This window comes from Suricata suricatta, chromosome X, assembly GCF_006229205.1.
Source record: "Suricata suricatta isolate VVHF042 chromosome X, meerkat_22Aug2017_6uvM2_HiC, whole genome shotgun sequence".
NCBI classification, from domain to species: Eukaryota; Metazoa; Chordata; class Mammalia; order Carnivora; family Herpestidae; genus Suricata; species Suricata suricatta.
Window position 1 is genome coordinate 39,537,438 of NC_043717.1, and position 23,705 is coordinate 39,561,142.

Consider the following 23,705-nt stretch of genomic DNA (forward strand, 5'->3'; position numbering starts at 1 on the left):
GGCGGTGGCGGCGGCGGCGGCGGCAGCAGCTAGAAGCCGCCCCTGCGTTTCCTCACCGCTCACGTGGGACTACTGAGGCGGGGCCGAGCATTCTGCCGCTTGTTGATTGGACAGAACACCGAGGAACGACCGCGCGGCTTCCAAGGTTGGGGAGGCGGGCCCTGCCCCACAGAGCTATGCCATGATTGGCCCAAGGGGAATTGATGGACCGTAGATAGCCGCCTGGGTCCCTAGGGGGCGTGCTGGGCCCCTCCGGTGCTTCACGCTAATTGGCTCAAAACTGACAGCCCGTGGGCGATTGACAAGATCCTGGGGGCGCCTGACTCACATCGATTGGCCTATATGGAAGGCAGCCTCCGAGGATAGGGGCGGATGGACCCTGCTTTCTGCTGATTCGTGGATGAGGTTCTCCTAGACAGCTGCCAAAACACCAACGGGGCGGTGCTGCACGCCACGCTGCTCAGCGGAAGCTGGACTTGTATGGAAGTGGGCGTAGCAGCCGACTGGAAGGGGGTCGGGCCAGGGCTGTGCGTAGGTGGCCACGGTAACTCTATAGTGATTGGCTAGAAAAGACGAGTTTAGAAGGGGCAGAGATAGAGGACTGGACGGCCGCCAGACACGCAAAGGGGTGTTGAGTGGTGGAAACAAAATGCCTACGAAGAGGGCAGCGTCAAGCAGCAGCCAGTTATAAACGGGCGGAACCTGGCTCTGCATTGATTGGCGGAAGCTGGACTTAACCTAGAATAGGGGCCGGACCAGGGAGGGAGAGATCCGGCTTTACGCCCATTGGTGGAAGCTGGAACTATTTAGAAGCGGGGTGAGGCCAAGGTTCAGCCGAGACAGGCGTGGGTGTAATCTAAGGTACCCAAGTAATGTTTACGTGTGGGAGAGGGGCAAAACTCAGGGCCAGGACTGAACGAGTGATTGTCTTGGGAACAAACCTCCACCCTGTACGGGCCCATTCTCTATGATAATTCAGAATTATGTACAGGAAAAGAAACAGAAAGAAGAGCCAGGTAGGGGGCTCAGGTTGCCAAGGCGACCGAAGAAAGGGCAGAACAGAAAGTCAAGTGGCAAATGCTGCCAGGCAACAGACTGGAGGTGGGACTCAGGGGTGCTTTAAAGGTTTCACACAGAGACTGGATCTCTGGGCCTCCTGTTAACTTTGTGCTTTGGAAACAGCACTTGAGCAGGGGTTGAGGTGGGGGAAAGAAGGGCCGTGTGACTCAAAGGCATTCAGGCTCTTTAATGTCTGGGGAGGCAGGGAAGAAGTCAATGGTGAGGTGTCTCCGGGAAATTCTGCAGGCCTTGCAGCTCTCTAAGCCCCTGAAAAAAGAGGACAGAAGAGATTGAACAGAGACTGGGTCCAGGCCCCATCCCAGGCTTGCTCTGACCTCCCCGCCCTCAGAGCCAGCCTGGCTCCAGCTTAGAGAGAAAGATAGTCTTTCTCGTCCGTAGCTCTCTCCCACATCTGGAGACGGAGTCTGTCAGTGGGGTGAGCTGCTCTCACCTCTAGCAACATGTGGATATGGGCCTTGATATTCATGGAGTCCTTGGTGAGGCTGTCGCTGAGCCTGGAGAAAAGAAACAAGAAAGGGCGAAGTGGGCCCCACTTATGCTCATGAGGATGATGCTTCCTCATCACTTCAAGAGCTGTGTCCTGGATGACTTCCACTTGGCAGGTGGATCCTGCCTCACCTGCTCCTATGTAGAGATGCCTTGCCACCATCTGGACTGCACTGATTCGGAGACATTTATTGAATCCCCTACTCTATGCCAGGCAGTTTCAGGGACTGGGGAGAGAACAACAAATGCAACAAACACAAACCTCGGCCTTGTGGAGCTCGAGTTCTCATTAAGGGGGACAAATGGTGGTATTACATAGAGTGGGTCAGATGGCTATAAGGAAAATGAAAAAGTTAATGATAAAAGAGGATATGGAGTGCAGGAGTGGGGACTTCGGTTCTAATTAGCGTACTTAAATGGCTGTCCTGAGAAACACTGGAGTAAAGACAAAAAAGTGGACCACGTGGATCTATGGACCAGAGGGATGTTCAAGACACAAGGGCCAGCACAGGCAAAGGTGCTAAGGTGGGAGTGTACCTGGCATGTTGGAAGCACAGCAAAGAGGCCAGTGTGGCTGGAGAAGAATAAGCAAAGGGGGACTGTCGGAGGGGAGGTCAGAGAGGTAAGCCGGGGAGGTAATGGTGTAAAGCCCACAAGGCCATGGTAAGGACTCTGACTTTTACTCGAAGGGGAATGAGAGCCCAGGGGGCTTGTGATCAGAGAAGAGACGTAAACTGACTAGGGTTTTAAGAGGCTCCATTTAGCTGCTGTGTGGAGGACTGGGGGTAAGGAGAGCTAGCGTGGGAACAGGAAGGCCAGCGAGAGGCTACTTTAATAGTCCAGGTGAGAGATGGAGACTCAGATGGCAGTGGCAGCAGCTGAGGTGATATGAAGTGACTGGATTTGGAATATACTTTGAAGGCAGAGTCAATGGGATTTACCAATGGTTGGATGTCAGATGTGAGAGAGAGGACTCAAGGAAGATGCCAAGGCCTAAGCCTGGAAGCTTACCTGGGCCTAACTGGGAAGCTGGAGTTGCTGAAACCACTCTGGCCCTTGACTTCGGAGTTACATAAAACAGTCAATTCCTTATATCTTAGAAGCCAATTGGGATCAGTCTCACTCAAAAGAATCCTAATTGATACCAAGGGTCAAGGAAGGCCCTTCTGAAGAATGAAGAATGAGTAAGAGTTAAACTGTAACAGGGTCTTTTCCCCCGCAAAAGGCCAAGAGGCAGGAAAGAGCTTTTGGAAGAGCTGTTCAGGAAGTCAGTGTTAGGAATTAAGTGAATGGTGGAAGGAAAGCGGTACAAGATAAGGTGCAAGAGGTAGGAAGGGGCTAAATCAGGCAGGGTCTTGATACTGTGATAAGGAAGAATGTGGATTTTATTGTGCTGAGCTGTCACAGCAGAAATCAATTTTAGGCAAACTAAACACAGTTGGAAAAGTAGAAGGTAACAACATAGAATGTTGACTTGGGAAAAAAAAACAAAACCCAGCACTGTGAACCCATTTTTATATATATCAATACCTCCAAAATTTATATTTTCAGTCCAGAACCCTCTCCTGAACTCCAGCCTTGGCAGTTTTAACCACATCTTCAAAAACTCCAATGTTGGGGCGCCTGGGTGGCTCAGTTGGTTGAACGTCCGACTTCAGCTCAGGTCATGATCTCACAGTTCGTGGGTTCAAGCCCTGTGTTGGGCTCTGTGCTGACTGCTAGCTCAGAGCCTGGAGCCTGCTTCACATTCTGTGTCTCCCTCTCTCTCTGACCCTCCCCTGTTCACACTCTGTCTCTCTCCATCTCTCAAAAATAAATAAAATGTAAAAAAAAATTTTTTTAAAAACTTAGCTAAAAAAAAAAAAAAACCCAAAAAAAACTCCAATGTTAAATAAGGTCCTAGACTGAACTCCTGATCTTCCCCTCCATATCTGCCCCTTCTCGATCTTCTCCCTCTCAGATAATGGCAACTCCATCCTTCCCGTTGCTCAGCCCAAAACTCTTACACCCTACATCCAATCAAGCATTGTATTTAAAATGGCAACCTCTCCATCCTAGGCAATGTGTCTTTTCCTTTCATATTTAAAGTGTATTTGGCACAGAACATAGTTTCAGGAGCACAACAATGATTCAATATTTATATACATTATAAAATGATCACAAGAATGTTGGTTACCAGGTGTCATCATACAAAGTTACAAAAAAGAAAAAAAAAGTTTCCCCAGTCAGTGTTTTTTCTCTCCATTCCATGCTGTTCTCTGGAGCATCATCGAGCCGTGTGACATACTTATTTACTTCATTTACTTCTTTTTTATTGTCTGGCTGCCCTGACTAGATAAGCCGTGTAAGGGCAGAGAGCAGAGATTGGTCTGCTTTGTGCTCTGCTGTATCCCCGGGAACCGAGCAACACATGGCACATAGTAGTCACCCAATGTGTACTGAATAAATAATTGAGTAACTACTCCGTTCAAAGGAACCTGAAGTCCTCAGAAGATGGTTAAGTCTATGTTTAAAGACAAGAAATAGAGGCGCCTGGGGAGTTCAGTCAGTTCAGTGTCTGACTCTTGATTTCTGCTCAGGTTATGATCCCAGGGTCACAGGATCAAACCCCGCATTGGGCTTTGTGCTCAGTGTGGAACCTGCTTAAGGTTCTCTCTCTCCCTCTGCCCCTCTCCCAGAGGCCTGCACTCTTAAAAACAAAAAAGGCAAGAAATCAATGAAGCATGGTACTGTTGCCAGAAAGCAAGAATGCTTTCAAGAATATCTAGGGTGGGGACGCCTGGGTGGCTCAGTCAGTTAAGCATCCAGCTCTTGATTTTGGCTCAGGTCATGATCTCATGGTTTTGTGAGTGTGAGCCCCATGTCAGGCTTTGCACTGACAGCCTGGTTGGGATTCTCCCTCTCTTTCTGCTCTTCCACTGCTCATGCTCTCTCTGTCTCTCTCTCAAAATAAATAAATAAGTAAATAATAAAAACTAAAAAAACTAAAAAGAAACCCCACAAAAAACATATTAAAAAAAGAGTTATCTGGGGTGGTACTCAAAGAACAGAGTAACGAACCTGATCAGAGTCTAAGGGCAATGTGAACATCAATGAAAATAACAACGTTAGTTAATGGTACAAGCTTAGTTTACGAAAGGCTATGAGTTGCAACTTTTTTTTAAAAAGGAGAAAAATACAAAGTCCGCCAAATGCTAGTTATAACACAAATGGAAGATGTTTATTTTTTTGCTACTAATTTAAATATGTAACAGTATTAATAGTCAAGTGGCTATTCTGTCTCTCCTTTTTAAATTATTTATTTATTTATTTTTAAAGTTTGAGAGAGAGAGAGAGAGACTGGGGGAGGGGCAGAGAGAGAGAGAGGGAGAAAGAGGGAATCCCAGGCAGGTTACGTCCTGTCAGTGTGGAGCCCAACATGGGGCTTGAACCCATGAACCGTGAGGTGACTGGAGCCAAAACCAAGAGTCAGATGCTTAACTGACTGAGCCACCCAGGTGCCACAATTTCTTTTTTTAAGCTTTTATTTTTAAGCAATCTCTATACCCAATGTGGGGCTCAAACTCACAACCCCGAGATCAAGAGTTGCATGCCCCACTAACTGAGCCAGCCACCCCTATTCTGTCTCTTCTATAGTTACACATCTGTCTATGGTGTGGATGTGTACTCTTTTCTGTGAAACCAGCAAAGAATATACACAAAGATAAGATCCTCCCACTCCCTGAAGAAATATACTAAGAATAGGAAGGACTAACAGGCCATTTGGTTACATAAAATAACTGAGGGAAAAAAGTGAGTTCAAAGGGTGTTGCAAGTAACAAAGTCTTCTCAAGAGGAGCGTGAACTACCCCTAAATCTTCATCTCCTAGAAAGATTAAACCTCTAGGAAGCCCTACTAGTTATAATAAACTAATAAGAGATTTAATCACATTTCTCATCACAATAACCAACAGGCACTGACAATTTATTCATTAAAAAAATTTTTTTAATGTTTATTTATTTTTGAGAGAGAAAAAGAGAAGGAGAAGAGCAGGGGATGGGCAGAGAGAGAGGGAGAAAGAAAGTCCCAAGCAGGCTCTGTGCTGACAGAGGAGGGCTCAATTCCACGAACTCTGGGATCACGACCTGAGCTGAAATCAAGAGCTGGACTCTTAACAAATGAATCACCCAGGTGTCCCAGGTACTTTCAATTTAAATACATTTTGGGGAAAAGACAGCAAATCTCAAAAAATTAAAATCTATCTGAAGGCTCAGGAATCCCATGACATAAAAAGGAAAGCTTTGTTATAGAGCAAATGGATGTGGTCTAAATGACCACTAGTTCAGAGCTGTGTCGGCCCATGAAAGCATCCCCTCGACTCTTTCACCCATTGGTCTGATCACTAAGATTAAGAAATCTCAGCGGGCTCTTTTGGGTCTACCAACACCAAAACCCTGGAAAGGTTTGAAAAGAGAAGAATTACTAAAACCACGAGAGAGGCAACACTGGAAGAAACGAAAGTAGGAATAAATATAACCCAGAAGGAATTTTAGGTCAGTGGTAATCACTCTTGTGAGATGGAATTAATCTAAATTCATCGCTCAGTGTCCCCTCTCTTGGCGATTCCGCTAACATGGCAGTCACACTGGTCCTCTTGCCAGAAGGCTCTTCCCCAGATACCCCTGGGAGGCCTTCCATAGCAACATTTCAAACCTCTCACCCACACTCCCAATTTCCCCTCCCTGCACAAAGCCTTAAACTCAATTTGCACCTGTACTTTCTCCCCATGTTACCTCCCCGCCGCCATCACCAGAAATCTGCTTCAATCCCCGCTTCAATCTGTTTCTGACATACCCTTTTTAAATTCATTCGACAAACACAGAGTGCCTCCTTTATGCTATGTCCTATTCTGGTCACTTGGGGTTATAGACAAAATATCTCCCTTTGTTAAGCTTATATCCTAATGGGTGAAGGCAATGGATTTTAGAAAGAAGTGCAGTTACACAGTAAACATGAAGAGGTCATAAGTAGAACAAAGGAGGGGAATGAGGAGAGCCAGGGGCAGTGACTTGAAAGTTAGGCTCCGGAAGTCCTTGTTGAGGAGGTGACATCTGAGGAAGATTTAAACTGAGTTCGGAGAAAGGAAGCCAGGTGTGTATGCAGGGAAAGAGTGTTACAGGCAGAGGGCACAGCCCCTGCAGTCAGGTGGCCTCTTTCTGAGGGTATTTAAAGAAGCCTGGGAAGGCCCGTGGGCTGAGAGCACAGTGGGTGAGCAGGAAAATTAGGAGGAGGTGAAGTCAGAGGTAGCTACTCTGTTACTGATTTATAGGCCAAAACCTCCTGGATCTGGTCAAAATTAGGCCTTCAAGGAACCTTCTGTCTTGTTCACTGCTGCCTCCCCACCACCAAGTACGGAGCCTGGCATACAGCAGGTGGCCAACAAATGTTTGTGTGAATGAGCGATACAAAGACCATTTACTGAGTGCTTACTATGTACTACACTTGGGGCTGAGCTTTGTATCTCCCCTTTCCTCAGCCCCAGCCTTGAGGAGGAGGGGCGATGGGCCCTGAAGCATCATCCCAGGCAGCCATGGGGAAAGGGAGTAGGGTGCTGAACATGGTGCTGTTTCAGACGCTATCCTCATAGAATGCACTTACTCTGTGAGGAGGTTGCTCTTACGATCAATGAACTTGAGGGCTTCTGCCAGTGTCAACTCCAAGAAAAAACCATATCCAAGGGCCACATAAATTCGTGAAGTGTCCGGGCTGAGGAAACAATGGTTAGATGAAGTGCAGGATGTCCTTAACCCTGCTTAGCATACTCTACAGTTTATTTGAGAGGTTGTTGTGGTTTTTTAATGCCCTCCTCCCACCTTCCCCAAGTTGAAGCTCTGGGAGGTCAAGGGTTTTTGTCCTGTTTGATTTACTGTCACATCCCCAGCACTTAGCACAGTGTCTGTTACATAGCAAATACTCAAAAAAAATTTGTTGAATGAAGGAAGAGGGAAGATAAACCCTGTGGGCTCAGAGGGGGCAAGCAGACACTCACACAACCGTGTCAACGAAGAAGTTACAGCCCAAATCCACCTGCATATATAACTCCGAGGGCTTAGCTTCCTGTGGGGCCAGGGAAAAAGAGGTAGGGGTCAGTGGTCAACTTTTAGGTCAGCTGACAGGCGTTGGTCTGGGGTCTCTCCTCCCATCCCCCTCCCTTGTCCACACACACCGAAATGGTACCAAACCTTGGTGTCTTTACCTGAAGTCGCTCAATGACATTTCTCAGTTGAAGGTATTTGGCCAGCTGATCATATACCTTGTCACGATGGTCCAGGACTTTTCTGATGGGACAAGAGGAAAATGGTGACCAACAGGAAGCCCTGGCCCTCTCAGAATACCTCACGGTATGACCCTCTGAGACTCTCATGTTACCAATGCCCTAAAGAAGCATTTTAGTGCAGAAGTTAAGATTTGGATTGTGAGTCAGACTGCTTGGGTTTGAATCTAGGCTTTTTTCTTAGTCGTGTGACTTTGACAAGTAACCTCTTTAGGATCCAATTTCTCTATCTATATGATAGGAATGACAATTATTATCTCACAGAGCCATAAACAGAATTACATGAGTATTTATTATAAAGCACTTATAGGGGCACCTGGGTGGTTCAGTGGGTTGTGTCCAACGCTTGATCTTGGCTCAGGTCATATCTCACAGTCTGAGATTGAGCCCCAAGTCAGCTGCGTGTTGAGCATGAAGCCCGCTTGGGATTCTCTGCCACTCTGCTGGTTGCTCACTCTCTCTCAAAAATAAACAAACATAAAAAAGCACTTAAAATAGTGCCTGCCAAATAGTAAGCTCTATATATGTATTAGTCAATATCTACTAAAAAAATTTTTTATGTTTATTATTGAGACAGAAACAGAGCATGAGTGGAGGAGGGGCAGAGAGAGAGAGAGGAAGACACAGAATCCAAAGCAGGCTCCAGGCTCTGAGCTGTCAGCACAGAGCCCAACGCGAGGCTCGAACCCACGAACCGTGAGTTCATGACCTGAGCCAAAGTAGGCCGCTTACTGACTGAGCCACCTAGGCGCCCCTATTTATTAGTATTATCACACTCCTAAAGCTGCCTTCCGATAAGAATGTCCCATTCTCTAGAAAACTCCTCCATCTCTTTCAGGATGTTCATGGTCCTACTTCTGAACACACTACTTCCTGCTCAGATTAATTAGGACAGAAATAATTTTTCATATACTTTTAGCCTGTAGTATCCATATTAAATTCTTTACAAGGACCGAACACAACTCAAAACAACCCCATGAGGAAGGCCCCATCAACTCTCCCATATCACAGATAAGAAAACTGAGGCACAGAAAGGCGAGGCGGGGTACACCGTCTTCAAAGGACGGCGAAACCGCCAAGCGAAGGACTCGAACCTGAAAACTCCCGGTTTGGAACCCGGCTCAGCCCGCAAGTGAGATGGGAGGCTGCACACGCGCGGACACACCCTCCGCTAAGACCGCCTCATTCCAGTCCAGTCGCACCCCGGATGTCGTCGCCCCGCCTTCCCCGCTCGATGGGCGCACGGGGGCCGAACTCTGAACGCGTTCCCCACCAATCAGAAGGCTAGGCCCTGACTTCGAACGCCCCGCCTCCCCACGTGGAACGTTCCAAACGCCCAGGCCCTTCACGCTGTCACTCACCTCAGGTCCCGCTGCAGCACGTCGCAAATGAAGGCCTCATAGCGCAGCACTTTCTCCCCCGCGGATTCCAGCGCCCGCCGCTTAGGGGGCGTCGCCATCATGGGCTCCTGAGGAATGTGGAGGGGGGGTAGACCACGTTGATCACTCAGTTTGGCCTTCAAGCACGGTACATCTGCACCCTCTCGACAGCCGCAGTGGGCTCGTCCGGTTCCAGTAGAGGATTCTCCCTTCTGCTCCTCCCAACTCCGGGACCTTCCCACCCACGGACACCCAAACCCGGCCCTCACCTTAGAGCCGCCGGCAATAAGAACGGTAGCTATAAACCGCGGCTTCCGGGTGGCGCGGGTGAATGACGTACGCCAAGGGCGAGGGCCAACCAAATAGCCAGGTGGGGAGGGGCCGCTCTGAAGGGATGGGAGCCGCCGAAGCCGAGGCGGGGCTTTAGGGAATCCGGTGAGAGTACTAGACAGCCGAGTGTGGGGGTCAGGGATGCGCGCGGAGCCTGTGGGGACCGCGTGTGGCTTGCGGGGGCGGGCCTAAATGGGATTTGGCGGGTTCTGGGGGAGGCGGGGCGTGCAGGTGGAGGTAGGGAGAGAGAAAGAGTAAAGCGTTTGGGATTTAAAAGTCAGAGCTTCGGAAGCAGACAGATCGGAATTGATTATGGTTCTGGTTTGTAAAAAGGAGAGAGTACATCCCTGTGGTCTATCGCTGTGGATTTTGAGTTTTCACACGGGAGATTTGGGGATGGGTGTGAGCATTAAAAACATTTTAAACGGAGACAGAGATCCTAAAATTCATCTTTGATAACTCTGGTTTTGCAGCCCGCAACCCATAACCAGGATCCGAGCAGATACTGACAACTCAGTATCTTTTACTTCATTTAGTAGAGGCGTCAAGTGGCGGGTCGCTGAAGTCCTCTGCTCGAGACCGGCTACTCTGTAGTTAGAAATAGTTCCTATGTCTTTATTTAAATCTGTAAACTTTTTATTAATTTGTATGCGCTCAAGTTAATGAATTTATTTTCCTATGTTAGATTTTCAAATAATAGCATCAAACCCAGCAAAGTTCAGGCTGAGCCTGAAGGAGAACCCCCCGGAGGCGGATGCGAGATCCCTCAAATGCTATTCCCCCTATAGGGCCTAGAGCACTCACCCCTACCAGGGAAGTCTTCTCAGATACTTTGTGTGTTTCGTGTGTAAAAGCAAGTTTTTCTTTCAAATGTTCAAAACCTAAGCAAGTCCAGCTTTTCTTTGCCCTTAGAACAAGATGACTGTAAAATGTATTTTTTAAACAAAAATTATGAAATTTTACTTATTTAGTTCTGCAAACAGGGTACATATTTAAGAGGATTGATGGTGAGAGCATGTCAATCACCCAATACATGTGAAAAAGATATGAACAGGACAGTAAACAGAGTGCACTTAGTTATGGATACCCCCGCCATCTCCCTGGACATAAATGAGCTCCTCCGCTGATGGGCAGATGGGCTACATATGCTAACATCCGGGCCAGCTACCCTAAAAGGGTTAGCTTTCTGCCACACCAGCAAAGACTCTCAGGACACACATTTCACGCCCCAGGCTGAGATTCCACTCTGGGGAACAAGGTAAGCAGACACCTACGCAGCTGGGCCAGCCTGGCTCTAGTCCTCTCCAGCGGTGCCCACCCTGAGCGTCACAGCATCTATAGAAGGTGGTCATCGGCTGGTCTGCAGAGTGGGTCTGAAGCTGCTTGAAATAGGCATGAGAATGTTTGCGGTTAGGAAATGATTTTGTAGTAGAGTCAACATTCTTCCAGGCGGCTGCTCCCGCAAGCCCATCATCCACTTCTTTCAGCTTTGGATACATGGATTTGTTACCTCGCAGGTGATGTTGTGCGGGTCCGGTAGGTGTTGCAGGCGAGTGGTAGGTGCACCCACCCTCCACCATGATCAGCCCCATTCCTCTAGTCCGGGCAGCAGAGCCAAGGAAAACGTGATTTAAAAAAAATTTTTTTTGGTAAATCTTCTCTTGTTACATAAAGTTACATTTGGTGTGATTGAAACAGACACAAGGAGTTAGACAACCATTACTGTGTTAATCTACAGTATTTTCCTGTGGGGGAAAAAAGGGTGTTACATTTATCATCTTTATTTAACACAAAAGAACACAGAGTTCTGATGAGCTGGAGATGGGTCTCTGCAAGTCTATTAAGTTACATTTCACAGAAACTTTTTTTTTTACTTTTTAAAAACATGTTTCCAACTTTATTTTTATATCTCAAACCTACAGAAAAGCTGACAGTGAACACCCATATAGCCTGCATTTAATTTAGACTTGCCAAATGTTAATATTTGACCATACTTGCTTTCTCTCTTTCCAGACTCAACAATAATTATTGACATGACTGCATAGCATTCCATGTTTTGGATGGCCTCAGATTTAAAAACATTTTTTAAACATTTATTTACTTTTGAGAGACAGAACATGAGCAGGGGAGGGGCAGAGAGAGAAGGAGACACAGAATCCAAAGCAGGCTTCAGGCTCTGGGCTGTCAGCACAGAGTGCAATGGGATAGCCTCAGATTTTTGAGCCGCTCCTATGTTATTGGATGTTTGGATGTGTTCAGTTGTTTCTATTGTTATGACCTAGGATGGGATCACAGTCTTTGCTTTCAGAGTTTTGTATAATAAATACCATGATTATTTCCTTGTGACAAATCTCTAAAAGTAGAATTAGTGATCTAAAAGATGTCACTGCATTGTAAATCAAGTATTAAGTGACAGTTGTACACATATTTCCAGTAACAAACTTCCTCATCTAAGCTCTACATCATTGGTTTGCTGACCCTTGATTTTTTTCTACAGCCTGCAGTCTAAGAACACTGCTTTCACTTTTTTAAATGCTTGAAAAAAGTAAAAAGAATATTTTGTGACGTGAAAATTCTATAAAATTCAAATTTCAGTGTCCAATAATAAAGTTTTATTGGAACACAGCTATAGTTGTTTATGTCTGTGGATGCTTTCATGCTCATAATGGCAGAGTAGTTGCCAAAAAGACCATAGGGCCTGAAAACCCTAAAGTATTTACTATTTATTTATTTTGAGAGAGAGAGAGAGAGAGAGAGCGAGAGAGAGAGAGAGAGAGAGAGAGAGAGAAAGAAAGAGCAAGAGCCAGAGAAAGAGGGAGAGAGAGATTCCCAAGCAGGCTCTGTGCTGTCAGCGTGTAGTCTGAAGCAAGACTCAATCTCATGAACCTCGAGATCATGACCTGAGCCAAAATCAAGAGCTGGACACTTAACCGATGGAGCCACCCAGGCGCCCCACTATCTGGTCTTTTATAGGAAAAGTTTGCCAACCTCAATCATGTCAGCTCTATACAATCATGTTAATCACCATTGCATACGTTGGAGCTCTAAGTATGTGGGCCTACCAAGTTCCAACTGGTGACCTCTCACCTGGCTTATGGGTAGGTAGGTGTTTTCAGACTGGTGCTTCTGGGAGTTATGAGGCCGACTGTGTCTCTCGTCTCCATTTGTATTTTCTTTCCCTCTCAGCCAACCTCCTGCCCCCAAGGCTCCCCTAGCTCTGACTTAGAGGTCTCTGTCTTGCCTTTACCTAGGAAGAGTAGAAATGACTGAGACCCAGATGAGTTAGAGCTTATTTCTTGATTCACTGCCTCCTTTATTTTCCACTGGATATTTGAAACCCGATTAAGAATACGTCTCATAAAACTGAAAAATAAAGGTAGGATCACAAAATGTATAAAGCAAGTAGAAGATTAATGTCAGGAAATTGGGATATAGGTATGAAATTCACTTCTGTGCTTAGCTGTGAATTTGTCTCTGATCTTCCTACGGGAATAGCAAAAAGGGAAGTGAGGTTAGTTATGTGATTGGTATTGCCCACGAGGAAAAAGCATACCAGTTCATCAGCAGAAGGAAATATTTCATGCTATTCGCTAGGAAACAGTAAAATTAGAACTCTCCCTCACTTAAAATAAATTCCAGGTGGGTTAAAGATTTAAATGCAAAAATGGAACCATCAGTGTGCTAGAAGGAAAAAATGGGAGAACATTTTTTATTATTATGTTAGAGTGAAGTCCTTTCTAGTCATGACATAAAATTCTAAAGTCATGAGAGAATATATTGACCCATTGTGTTCATAAATTTTTTTGTTGCTTACAAATATTTTATTTTACATAGACTTATCAGACCATAGACTAATGTTAATAGCATCATTTTTCTATGCAATTTAAAATTGTTAGTTTTCCTGTATCAGAAACCATAAACATCCTTTTGGCTAATTCTCTATGTATGAGTCTAATTTTTAAAACATTTTTAAATGTTTATTTAATTTTGAGAGAGAGAGACAGAGCAGGAGGAGAGGCAGAGAGAGAGAAGGAGACACAGAGTCCCAAGCAGGCTCCAGGCTCTGAGTTGTGAGCACAGAGCCTGATGTGGAGCTCAAACCCATGAACCACAAGATAGTGACCTGAGCCAAAGTCGGTTGCTTCACTGACTGAGCAACCCAGGTGCCCCATGAGTCTAATTTTTAAAAAGTTGTTTATTATGGAAACTTTCAAACATATACAAAAGGGTAAGGGAAAGTGTTATAAATCCTTGTGAACCCATAATTTAGCTTCAAAAATTATCAACACACAGCAATCTCATCTCACTTATCCCATCCCATTGTCTTCTCACTTTCTGCAGCAAATCTCAGATATGATATCACTTTATCCTTAGATAATTTAGTGTGTACTTCTAAAAAGTAAGCACTTTTTATAAAAACTGTGGTTGTCTCATGTTTAAACCTATGTGTATTGTAGGAAAAATTTGAGATAGTAGGTAACTGTGTTAGTTTTCTACTGCTGTGTAACAATTTACCCATTGTGTTCATAAAATTAATGCACGTAAGGTGTGCACGATTAACCTTAAAAACTCGAAGGCCAAATGGCAAATTGCAAAGGAAAAATTGCAACAGATGCAGTCAACGACAAGTTTAGTTAATACATAAAGTACTCCTACAATCAATATAAAAGTCCAACAATTTAGAAGAAACGAGACAGAGACAGTTCACAAATGTGCAAATCACTTTTAAATACATGGAAATGTGTTCATTCTCAATCATAATAGAGAAATGCAAAATAAAACATACGAAATGCTGTTTTTCATCTGTAGTTTGGAAAAGACCAGAAGGATTTGTAATATACTGTTAGTGTCACAGCTTAAGTTCTTCAGGAAGCAGATACTGACATGGGGGTTAGAAGTACAGGTCTAAGAGGCATCCATGAAAGAAAAAGGGGTGAAGCAGGATTGAGCAGAGGGAGGTTCAGACCATGATGCCAACGTGACAAACTTGCTCAACATGGAGCTTCAGAGCAAAGATTGTTAGTCCTTTGAATCCCCCCATTGCTCAGTCACTGGCTAGAGACGGCCTTGACACTATGTGGGCCTTGGTGTGAGAGCTGAGGTGAAGCCCTGAAGCCCAGCAGAGCTAACGAGAATCTCAGGTAAAGCACCCCCCGCTCCACGCTTCTCACAGCTGGGTGCTGAGCCCTTCCCTGAAGAGGAATCTGAGAAGTTCGTCTCCATGTTGGCTGCGGTTGACAGGTAGGCCGGGAGGCAAATATTGTTACACATTTGGAGAGTAAAGATAGAAGTACCTTCTTAAAAGTTTACTTTTCTTTATTGTGGTAAAATACACATATTATGAAATTCACTATTTTCGCCATTTTGAAGTTTACTTCAGCAGCATTAAGTATGTTCACATTATTGTGCCCCCATCACCGCCATCTGTCCCCAGAGCTTTTTCGTCTGGAATAACTTTTGCAAGTTTAAAGTATACTTACTTTTTGATCTGTGATTTCTGCTTCTTGGAATTTATCTTACAGGTATGTTAACACCATTATGCATCAAAGTATTACCGGAACACAATGGCAGTGTTGTATGTATAGCAAAATATTGGAAACAACCCAAGTGTCCATGAATAGTGGATGGATCAAAAGGACATGAAGAACATGAACAGTTCACCGGAAAGTTATAATCCAGGACCTGTATGTACCTAACAACATGACCCCAAAATAATACATTTTTAAAAATAAAATTCTAAAACTTCTTTTGCTATTTCTTATCAGCCAGGTCACCTAGCAAAAAATTCTCTTAGTCTTTGTTTCTCTAGGAGCGTATTTTGCTTTCATTAATTTTGGTTTTAAATTTTAAAATAATTACAGATTCACCAGAATTTGAAAAAATAGCGCAGGGAATTCCTGTATGCACTTCACCCAGTTTCCTATAGTGGTTAAATCATATGTAACTTTTAGTACGATATGAAACAAAGGAAGCTAACTGACATCAGTGCAATGTATGTTTGTAGCTCTATGCTATTTTATTGTGTGTGCAGATTCAATGAACTTCTACTACAATACAGAAATACCCTCTCACTATAATGGTCTGCCTCATGCTACCCTTTTATGGTCACACCTACCCCTCTTCCCACTATCCCTAACTCCTCGCAACTACTACTCTGTTTTCCATTTCTAGAATTTTCTATAATTTATAATTCCTATTATTTTGTTTTTTTGAGAATCTTTTATAAATAGAATTATACAGTATGTGTCCTTTAGATATTCACTTTTTTTTCCTCGCTCAGCACAACACCCTGGAGATCCATCTAAGTTGCAGGTATTAAAAGTCTCTTCCTTTTATTGCTGAGTAGTATTCCATGGTCTGAATGTATCACAGCGTATTAACTATTTGCCTAGTGAGGGACCTTTAGGGTGTTTCTGATTTTTGGCTGTTACAAACAAGGCTACTATGAACAATTGTGTACAGGTTTTGTGTGGACTTAAGTTTTCATTTCTGTAGGATTAATATCCAGGAGTGCAACTGTTGGGCTGCAGGAGAAGTGTACATTGAATTTCTTTAAGAAAATAAAATGTCAAATGATTTCCTAGGGTACCATTTTTACATTCCAGTCAGCAATGCATGAGAGATCCAATATCTCCTCATCCTCACTAGCATTAGGTATTGTCACTATTTTTTTTAACTGTTCTAATAAATATTTAGTGATATCTCATTGTGGTCTCAGTTTGTATTTCCCTAATGGCTAATGACATTAAACAATTTTTTATCTGCGTATTTTCTCTCTGTATAGCATCTTAATTTTTTGTAATTTTTAGAGGAGAGAGTGTGTGTGTGTGAGTGAGGTGGGGGGGGGAGAGAGTGAGAAAGAGAGAGAGAGAGAGAGAGAGAGAGAGAGAGAGAGAGAGAGAGAGAGAATCCCAAGCAGGCTCTGCACTGAGTGGGGCTTGATCCCACTACCATGAGATCATGACCTGAGCCGAAATCAAGAGTTGGATGCTTAACCAACTGAGCCACCCAGATGTCCCTGTATGTCATCTTTAATGAAATGTCTCTTCATGTCCTTTGCTTATTTATACATTATATTAATGGAATCATATAGTATGTAGCCTTTTGGGGTTGACTTTTTTTCACTCAGCATAAGTCCCTAGAGGTTCATCCAAGTTATATCAGTAGTTTGATCCTCCTTATTGCTGAGTAGTATTCCATGGTATGTATGACCATAGTTTAATCATTCACCTGTTGTAGAACATTTGGGCTGATCAATATAAACATCAGGGGACAGGTTTTTATGCAGACATAAATTTTCATGTCTCTAGAATAAACACCCAAGAGTGCAATTGCTAGATCCATGTTTAATTTTATAAGAAATTGCCAAGCTGTTTTCCAGAGTGACTGTATTTACGGCCCCATCAGCAATGTATATGTGACCCAGTTTCTCTGCATCTTCTCTAGCATTTGGTATTGTCACTATTTTTAAAATTTTAACCATTCAGCTAGATGTGTACTGATATCTCATCATGGCCTTAGTTTTCATTTTTCTGATAGTTAATAATGTGGAACATCTTGTCATGTGCTTGTTTGTTACCTGTATATCCTTTTTAGTGAAATGTCTTTTCACATCCTTTGCTCATTTTCTAATTGGATTGTTTTTCCCCCTTTCTTAAAGCTTTTACTTTGAAACATGATGGAAAAATCTGACAGGTACACGTGGAAAAGTAAGACATCATCGCAGTTAAAAGTGAAGACAATCTAACCGGAAAGCTTTAATGATTGTCAGCTAACGTTGAAGCTAAAGTTGTGAGTGTGGCATGTTATGGGACTGAAAGGAATGGTAACTAGTATTCCTCTCCTTCCTCTTCACCCTCTCCTTCAGTAGAATCCACACCCACCTCCTCATCCTTCTCAGGAGCAGCCATGTCCTCACGGGCCTCAGAAAACTCTCTTTCCTCCATGCCCTCACCCTACCAGTGAACAAAGGCACGTTTGGCAGACATCAGATCAGACTTGCGGTCTTGTGGTCCAGGCGAGCCCAGGCCTCAGTGATGGCTAGGGTGTTGCTCAGCATGCATACAGCTCACTGTACTTGGCCAGGTCTCCACCAGGTACCACAGTGGGAGGCTGGTAATCAGTGCCAACTTTGAAGCTAGTGGGGCAACAGTCTACAAACTGGATTCTGGCACTTGGTCTTGATAGTGGCAATGGCAGCATTGACATCTTTGGGAACCTTGTCGCCCTGCTCCAATAGGCAGCAAGCCATGTATTTACCATGGTGCATGTCCTGTTTCACCATCTGGTTGGCTGGCTCAAAGTATGCATTGGTGCTCTCTGCTACAGAAAGCTGTTCATGGTAGGCTTTTTCAGCAGAGATAATAGGGACATATGTGGCCAGAGGAATGTGGATGTGGGAATAAGGCACCAGAGTGGTTTGGAATTCTATTAGATGAGCATTCAGGGCTCCATAAAATCCAAGGGAAACAGTGATAGAAGAATCTAATAAGGCTAATAAGGCAGTTTAGGTTAGTGTAGGTTGGGCATTCAATATTGAGGTTTCTACAACAGATGTCATAGATGGCCTCATTGTCTACCATGAAGGCACAATCAGAGTGCCTCAGCGTGGTATGGGCAGTGAGTATGGGGTTGCAATACTCAACTACAGGAGTGGAAACCTGGGGGGTCTGGGTAAGTGGAGAACTCCAGCTTGGATTTCTTGCCATAATCAACAGAGAGATAGTCCATCAGCAGGGATGCAAACCTGGAACCAGTTCCCCCTCCACAGCTGTGGAAAACCAAGAAGCCCTGAAGCCCTGTGCACTGGTAGGCCAGTTTCCAAATTCGATCCAAGACAAGGTCAATGATCATTGACCTTGATCATTGATCCTTACCAATGGTGGTAAGCATAGTTATTGGCAGCATCTTCCTTGTCTGTGATAAGCTGCTCAGGGTGGAAGAGCTGGTGGTAGGTGCCCATGTGAATTTCATCAATGACTGTGGGTTCCAGGTCTATAAACACTGCTCTGGGCACATGCTTGCCAGCACCTTTCTCACTGAAGAAGGTTTTGAAGGAGTCATATCCTCCCTCATTGGTCTTGTGACTTCGCATCTGGCCAGCAGGCTGGATGCAGTGTTCCAGGCAATAGAGTTCCCAGCAGGCATTGCCAATACGGACACCAGCCTGGTGAATGTGGATGGAGGTGCACTCACACATGGTGGCTATGGGTTAGCAGCCTCAGGAGACAGGAGCAGACCTGGGTCCCAGTTACCATCCCTGACAAGTTAAAAGTCAAGGTAAATAATACACTTTGTTTTTTTAACTGTTGAGTTTTGAGAGTTCTTTGTGGATGCTAGATATAGGTCTTCTGTCGTATGTTTGGTTTGCAAGGATTTGCTCCTAGTCTGTCTTTTGGTTCCTTTTAAAAGGATTTTTTCCTTTAATTTATTTTTGAGGGTGGAGCAGAGAGAAGGGGACAGAGGATCTGAAGCTGGCTCTGCACTGACACCAGAGAGCCTGGTACAGGGCTCGAAATCATGAACCATGAGATCACGACCTGAGCGGAAGTCTGATGGTTAACTAACTGAGCCAGCCAGGCGCCTCCCTCTTTTTGTTCTTTTAAACAGAGCAATGTAATTTTGAAGTCTAATTTATTGATTGTTTTATTTCTTTTTTGGATCGTGGTTTTGTTGTCATGTCTTCACAAGACCTAGCTCCCGTAGATTTTTTCCCCACGTTTTACTCTGAAAGATTTTTAGTTTTATGTTTTATATTTAAATTTACAATGTTTTTAATATTCTTTTTTTTTAGTTTATTTATTTTGAGCGAGAGCACACATGAGTGGGGGAGGGATAGGGAGGGAGACACAGAATTCGAAGCAGGCTCCAGGCTCCAAGCTGTCAGTGCAGAGCCTGACTGGGGCTCAAACTCACAAAACTGTGAGATCATGACCTCAGCCAAAATCAAGAGTTGTATATTTAACCAACTGAGCCACCCAGGGACTCCTATTACTATATAATTTTAGAACATTTACATCACCCCAAATCAAACTCCTGTGCCCACTTCATCCTTAAGCAACCAGAGATTTATTTTGTCTCTATGGATAGGTGTATTCTGGTCATTTCATATAAATGGAATCTTACAGTTTGTAGTCTTTTGTGTCTGGCTTCTTTCATTTAGCAGAATGTTTTTCATGTTCATTCTCCCATATTGTAACATTTATCAATATTTTATTCCTTTTTATGGCTGAATAATATTCCATTGTGTGAACATACCACATTTTGGTTTTCCACTTTGCTAGTAGAGTAAAATGTAAAGTTGTTATCCCCCTTTAAGTCCTTTTATCTTCTTCCTTTTATAATATTAAATATTTCCTCTGCACACATTGAAAACTACATCAACGTAATAATTTTTGCTTGCGCCGTCAAATACAATTTAGAAATTCAAGAGAAGTCAAATAGATTTTATACCTTTTATACCCTATTTTTATACCTTCAGGTGTTCTTTGTTTTAAATAAATGTTTATTCATTTTTGAGAGAGAGAGAGAGAGAGAAAGAACATGAGCAGGGGAGGGGCAGAAGGGGTTGGTGGGCGGAGGGTCTGACGTGGGCTTTGCCCTGACAGCAGCGAGCTCGATGGGGAGCTTGAACTCACAAACTGTGAGGTTGTAACTTGAACTGAAGTCAGACAGTCAACTGACGGAGCCACCCAGATGCCCCGTGTGATTTCAGGTGTTCTGTCTTCCTTTCTGATGTTTTACCATGTATACTATAAATTGTAGACAGTATTTCAATTCGTGATTTTACAATGAATTGTAATTTCTTTCATTTTGTTATTGTCATCTGTAATGGTTGTTATACACAAATACTTCTTTAAGTTATTTTTATTTCTGTTTTTGTTAGTTATGTTTGAAACTAACTGCTGTAAAAAATTTAGCAGTCCATCCAAAACTTGCTTTTTAAAAACTGTCTGCTGATGCACTCCTTTGAAAATTTGACATTACCAAGTGATTTTTAAAAATCAGTTTTTGTGAGAACGTAAAAATGGCAATCATTTGCTTTTATAAAGTAAAATATTTCAGATTACGCCAAACAATGTTTGAAGCCAAATTTGTTTATGGATAATACAAGCGAGTTATTTAGAATCATGGACATATAGGGCAGTGACCACCAGGTATAACACATAGTAGAAAGATATGCTTTCTGAACTATTAATTAGTCTGTCGAATTCATGCTAATCAAACTAAATTATCAATATATCTTTATAACTGGATTGTAATCGATAATGGCCATAATTTAGCTAAGTATTATATAGAATGTTAATAATGAAGCTATATATTTAATGTGTGGATTTACATATTCTAAACAATCCTCTATGGGCTTTTTTTCTGTAAAAGGATGAGAGAGTATACATTTTAGGTTTTGCGAACCATCAAAAGACATGGAGTGACGGAATGGATAAAAAAGCAAGACTCATCTATGTGCAGCCTGCAAGAGACTCATTTCGGACTGAAAGACGTCTGCAGATTGAAAATGAGAGGATGGAGAACCATCTATGGTGTAAATGGATGTTAAAAGAAAGCTGGGTTGCAATACTTATATCAGACTTTAAAACAGAGACGTAACAAGAGACAAGGGCACTATATAATAATAAAGGAGACAATCCAACAAGGAGATATAATGCTTGTAAATATTTATGCATCCAACATGGGAGAACCCGAATACATAAAACAGTTAATAACAAACATAAAGAACCTAACCGATAGTAATACAAAAATAGTAGGAGACTCTAGCACCCCACTTACATTAATGGACAGATCAAACAGAAAATGAAAAAGGAAACAGTGGCTTTGGACCAGATGGATCTAATAGATGTATTCAGAACATTCCATCCTAAAACAGCAGAATACACATACTTTTCTATTTTTTGCATATGAAAATTTTATTTTATTTGCTTCTGTCTTTTTTTTATTATAGTTTATTAAAAAGTGCACCTGGAACATTCTCCAGAATCGATCACATGTGAAGCCACAAAACAAGTCTCAACAAATTATAAAAGATCAAAATCATATGGAGAAACATGTGGAAACGACTTAGAAGCAATGTTCAGTGAAGTGGCATTGAGAATTCCTAGTGTCTGGAGAGAAGCCTATGTGTACCATTACTCACTAAAAGCAATCAGGGATCCTTTGCAAAATGAGTGATTTTAGGACTTGTAGAAAGAAGTGTATAAAACGATATTTGACCATCTCGTTAATCCAGCTAGCCAGCAAGTTTTCAAAGGCTACTATAGTCATGTCAAAAGAACTCAGAAACCAAATGAAGAAGCTTCTAGTGGTGAAAGATGGGACAATTTGAACATCATTTGGGATAACTGCAATGGATCAAAGCACATCAAATATGTTTAAATCCAAGAAATCATATTGATACAAAAACAACTCTTCGGTCACATTTGGAGATGCTCATAAACCACGTCATTAATTTAAAATTTGCTTAAAGGGGAAGAATCAAACATTTATTCTGCTGTTCTTGTATGATTTTGTTACCAAAGGTAAGTGAATAATTGATGAGAGAAAAGTTTTCTTTCTAAAAGTGTTTTTCTAACAAGTGAAGAAGAATGATAGAAAATCACTATTTTGTGAACCATTTTGAGTTAGTGTAACTAGGCAATAACCACCAATTACTGATAAAATCACAAACAATGACAATCTAACATCTGAACCTGATGAAAACACATTGGTCACACCACTTCTGAAGCATTTGTGACAAAAAAAAATCGAATCAGAATCTTATCAATAGATCTAACCGCCAATTTACCAGAAATGCAGAAAACAGACATGTAAACTAACACTATGGGATGCCTTCGGAAATTCATTCCAAGTACATTCATTTGTACCTTCTTCAAGACTATCTCTTCTCATCAACAAATAGATGCAACGTGGGATAAAATAGGTGAATAAATAGTATATAGATTAAGAAATTTAAGAAAGCTATCAACCAACTATAATGTGAGAGCCTTATCTGTACCATGGTTCAAAAATTTCATTTAAAAATGTATGATACATGGAGCGCCTGGGTGGCTCAGTCAGTTAAGTGTCTGAGTTTGGCTCAAGTCAGGATCTCATGGTTCATGAGTTTGAGCCCCACATAGGGCTTTCTGCACAGAGCCCATTTCAGATTCTGTGTCTACCTCTCTTTCTGGTCCTTCCCCGCTTGTGTGCTCTCTCTCTCAAAAATGGATGAACACTTAGAAAGAAAAACTACGATACACTTGGGGAGATTTGAACACTGGATGTTTGCTGATAAACTGGAATTGTAAAATTTTTAGGTGTGGTAATGATATTATAGTCATTATTTTCTAAAGCATTCTTATTTAGAGGAGTAACATTAAACATTAAAGAAGAAATGATATGGTGTCTGGAATTTGCTTTGAAATAATCCAGGGAAAAGCAGGTAGGGATATAGAAAAAAAGTCCACACATTGTATTGGGCTTTAATGTTTCCAGTCATAACAATTTCTTCTCTTTTATTTTATTTTATTTTACTTTATTGTGTATTATTTTATTTTTCCTCTCTCTCTCACTCTCGCTCTTGCTCTCACTCTCACTTTTAATAAAATCGATTTGGTGGAGAATTTGGTTCTGTAGAATATTCCACAACTTGGGTTCAACGGATTTTTTTCACCATGAAGCCTTCTTTTTCTTTCAAATTTTTTAACATTTATTTATTTTTTGAGAGACAGAGACAGAGGGTGAGTAGGAGAGGGGAAGAGAGAGATGTAGTCACAGAATCTGAAGCAGGCTCCAGGCTCCAAGCTGTCAGCACAGAGCCTGACGTGGGGCTAGAACTCACAAACATGAAATTATGACCTGAGCCGAAGTTGGACACTTAACCAACTGAGCCACCCAGGTGCCCCCATCAAGGAGGATTCTAATTTGATTTTCCATTCTTCGTATTTCATGTAAACGTGACCTATATCTGGATGCTGGATTAAATTTAGGTTCAATTTTTTTTTTTTTGGTTGTGCTTCATAGGTGGTGACGTGTGCTTCCTATTGCCATGTAGTCTTGTTGGCAGACATAATGTCTATCATCCGATCTTTAGTGATGCTAAGATTAATATTGCAGATTCAGG

At 42.7% G+C, this 23,705-nt stretch overlaps 2 protein-coding genes and 1 pseudogene across 3 annotated transcripts in view; all 3 read right to left on the reverse strand.

Moving 5' to 3' along the window:
* The window catches only part of ELK1 (ETS transcription factor ELK1), a 15,446-nt gene extending 15,426 nt beyond the window's left edge, over window positions 1-20 (reverse strand). For both annotated transcript variants that reach the window (XM_029930640.1, XM_029930639.1), the window contains exon 1: window positions 3-20. The gene's annotated coding sequence lies outside the window, so the exon portion shown is untranslated. The remainder of the gene's footprint in view (window positions 1-2) is intronic.
* Window positions 21-1,226: 1,206 nt separating this feature from the next.
* On the reverse strand, window positions 1,227-9,635 carry UXT (ubiquitously expressed prefoldin like chaperone). The gene is made up of 7 exons (XM_029929959.1): window positions 9,529-9,635; window positions 9,242-9,348; window positions 7,803-7,884; window positions 7,596-7,663; window positions 7,205-7,312; window positions 1,511-1,574; window positions 1,227-1,326 (listed from the first exon to the last, which is right to left on the reverse strand). Exons 2-7 carry the CDS (start codon window positions 9,340-9,342, stop codon window positions 1,273-1,275), a joined length of 477 nt encoding a protein of 158 aa, XP_029785819.1. The 5' UTR covers window positions 9,343-9,348; window positions 9,529-9,635; the 3' UTR covers window positions 1,227-1,272.
* A 7,783-nt stretch (window positions 9,636-17,418) lies between these two features.
* On the reverse strand, window positions 17,419-18,788 carry LOC115283828 (annotated as a pseudogene).
* Window positions 18,789-23,705: the final 4,917 nt, after the last annotated feature.

Bases quoted from the DNA above. Each gene is read 5' to 3' on its own strand.
- UXT (XM_029929959.1), bottom strand. From the start codon at position 9,342: ATGATGGCGACGCCCCCTAAGCGGCGGGCGCTGGAATCCGCGGGGGAG. The intron at 7,664-7,802 runs GTAAAGACACCA...CTGGCCCCACAG, and splicing joins ATGTCATTGAGCGACTTCAG to GAAGCTAAGCCCTCGGAGTT. The intron at 1,327-1,510 runs GTGAGAGCAGCT...CTCTTTTTTCAG, and splicing joins ATATCCACATGTTGCTAGAG to GGGCTTAGAGAGCTGCAAGG.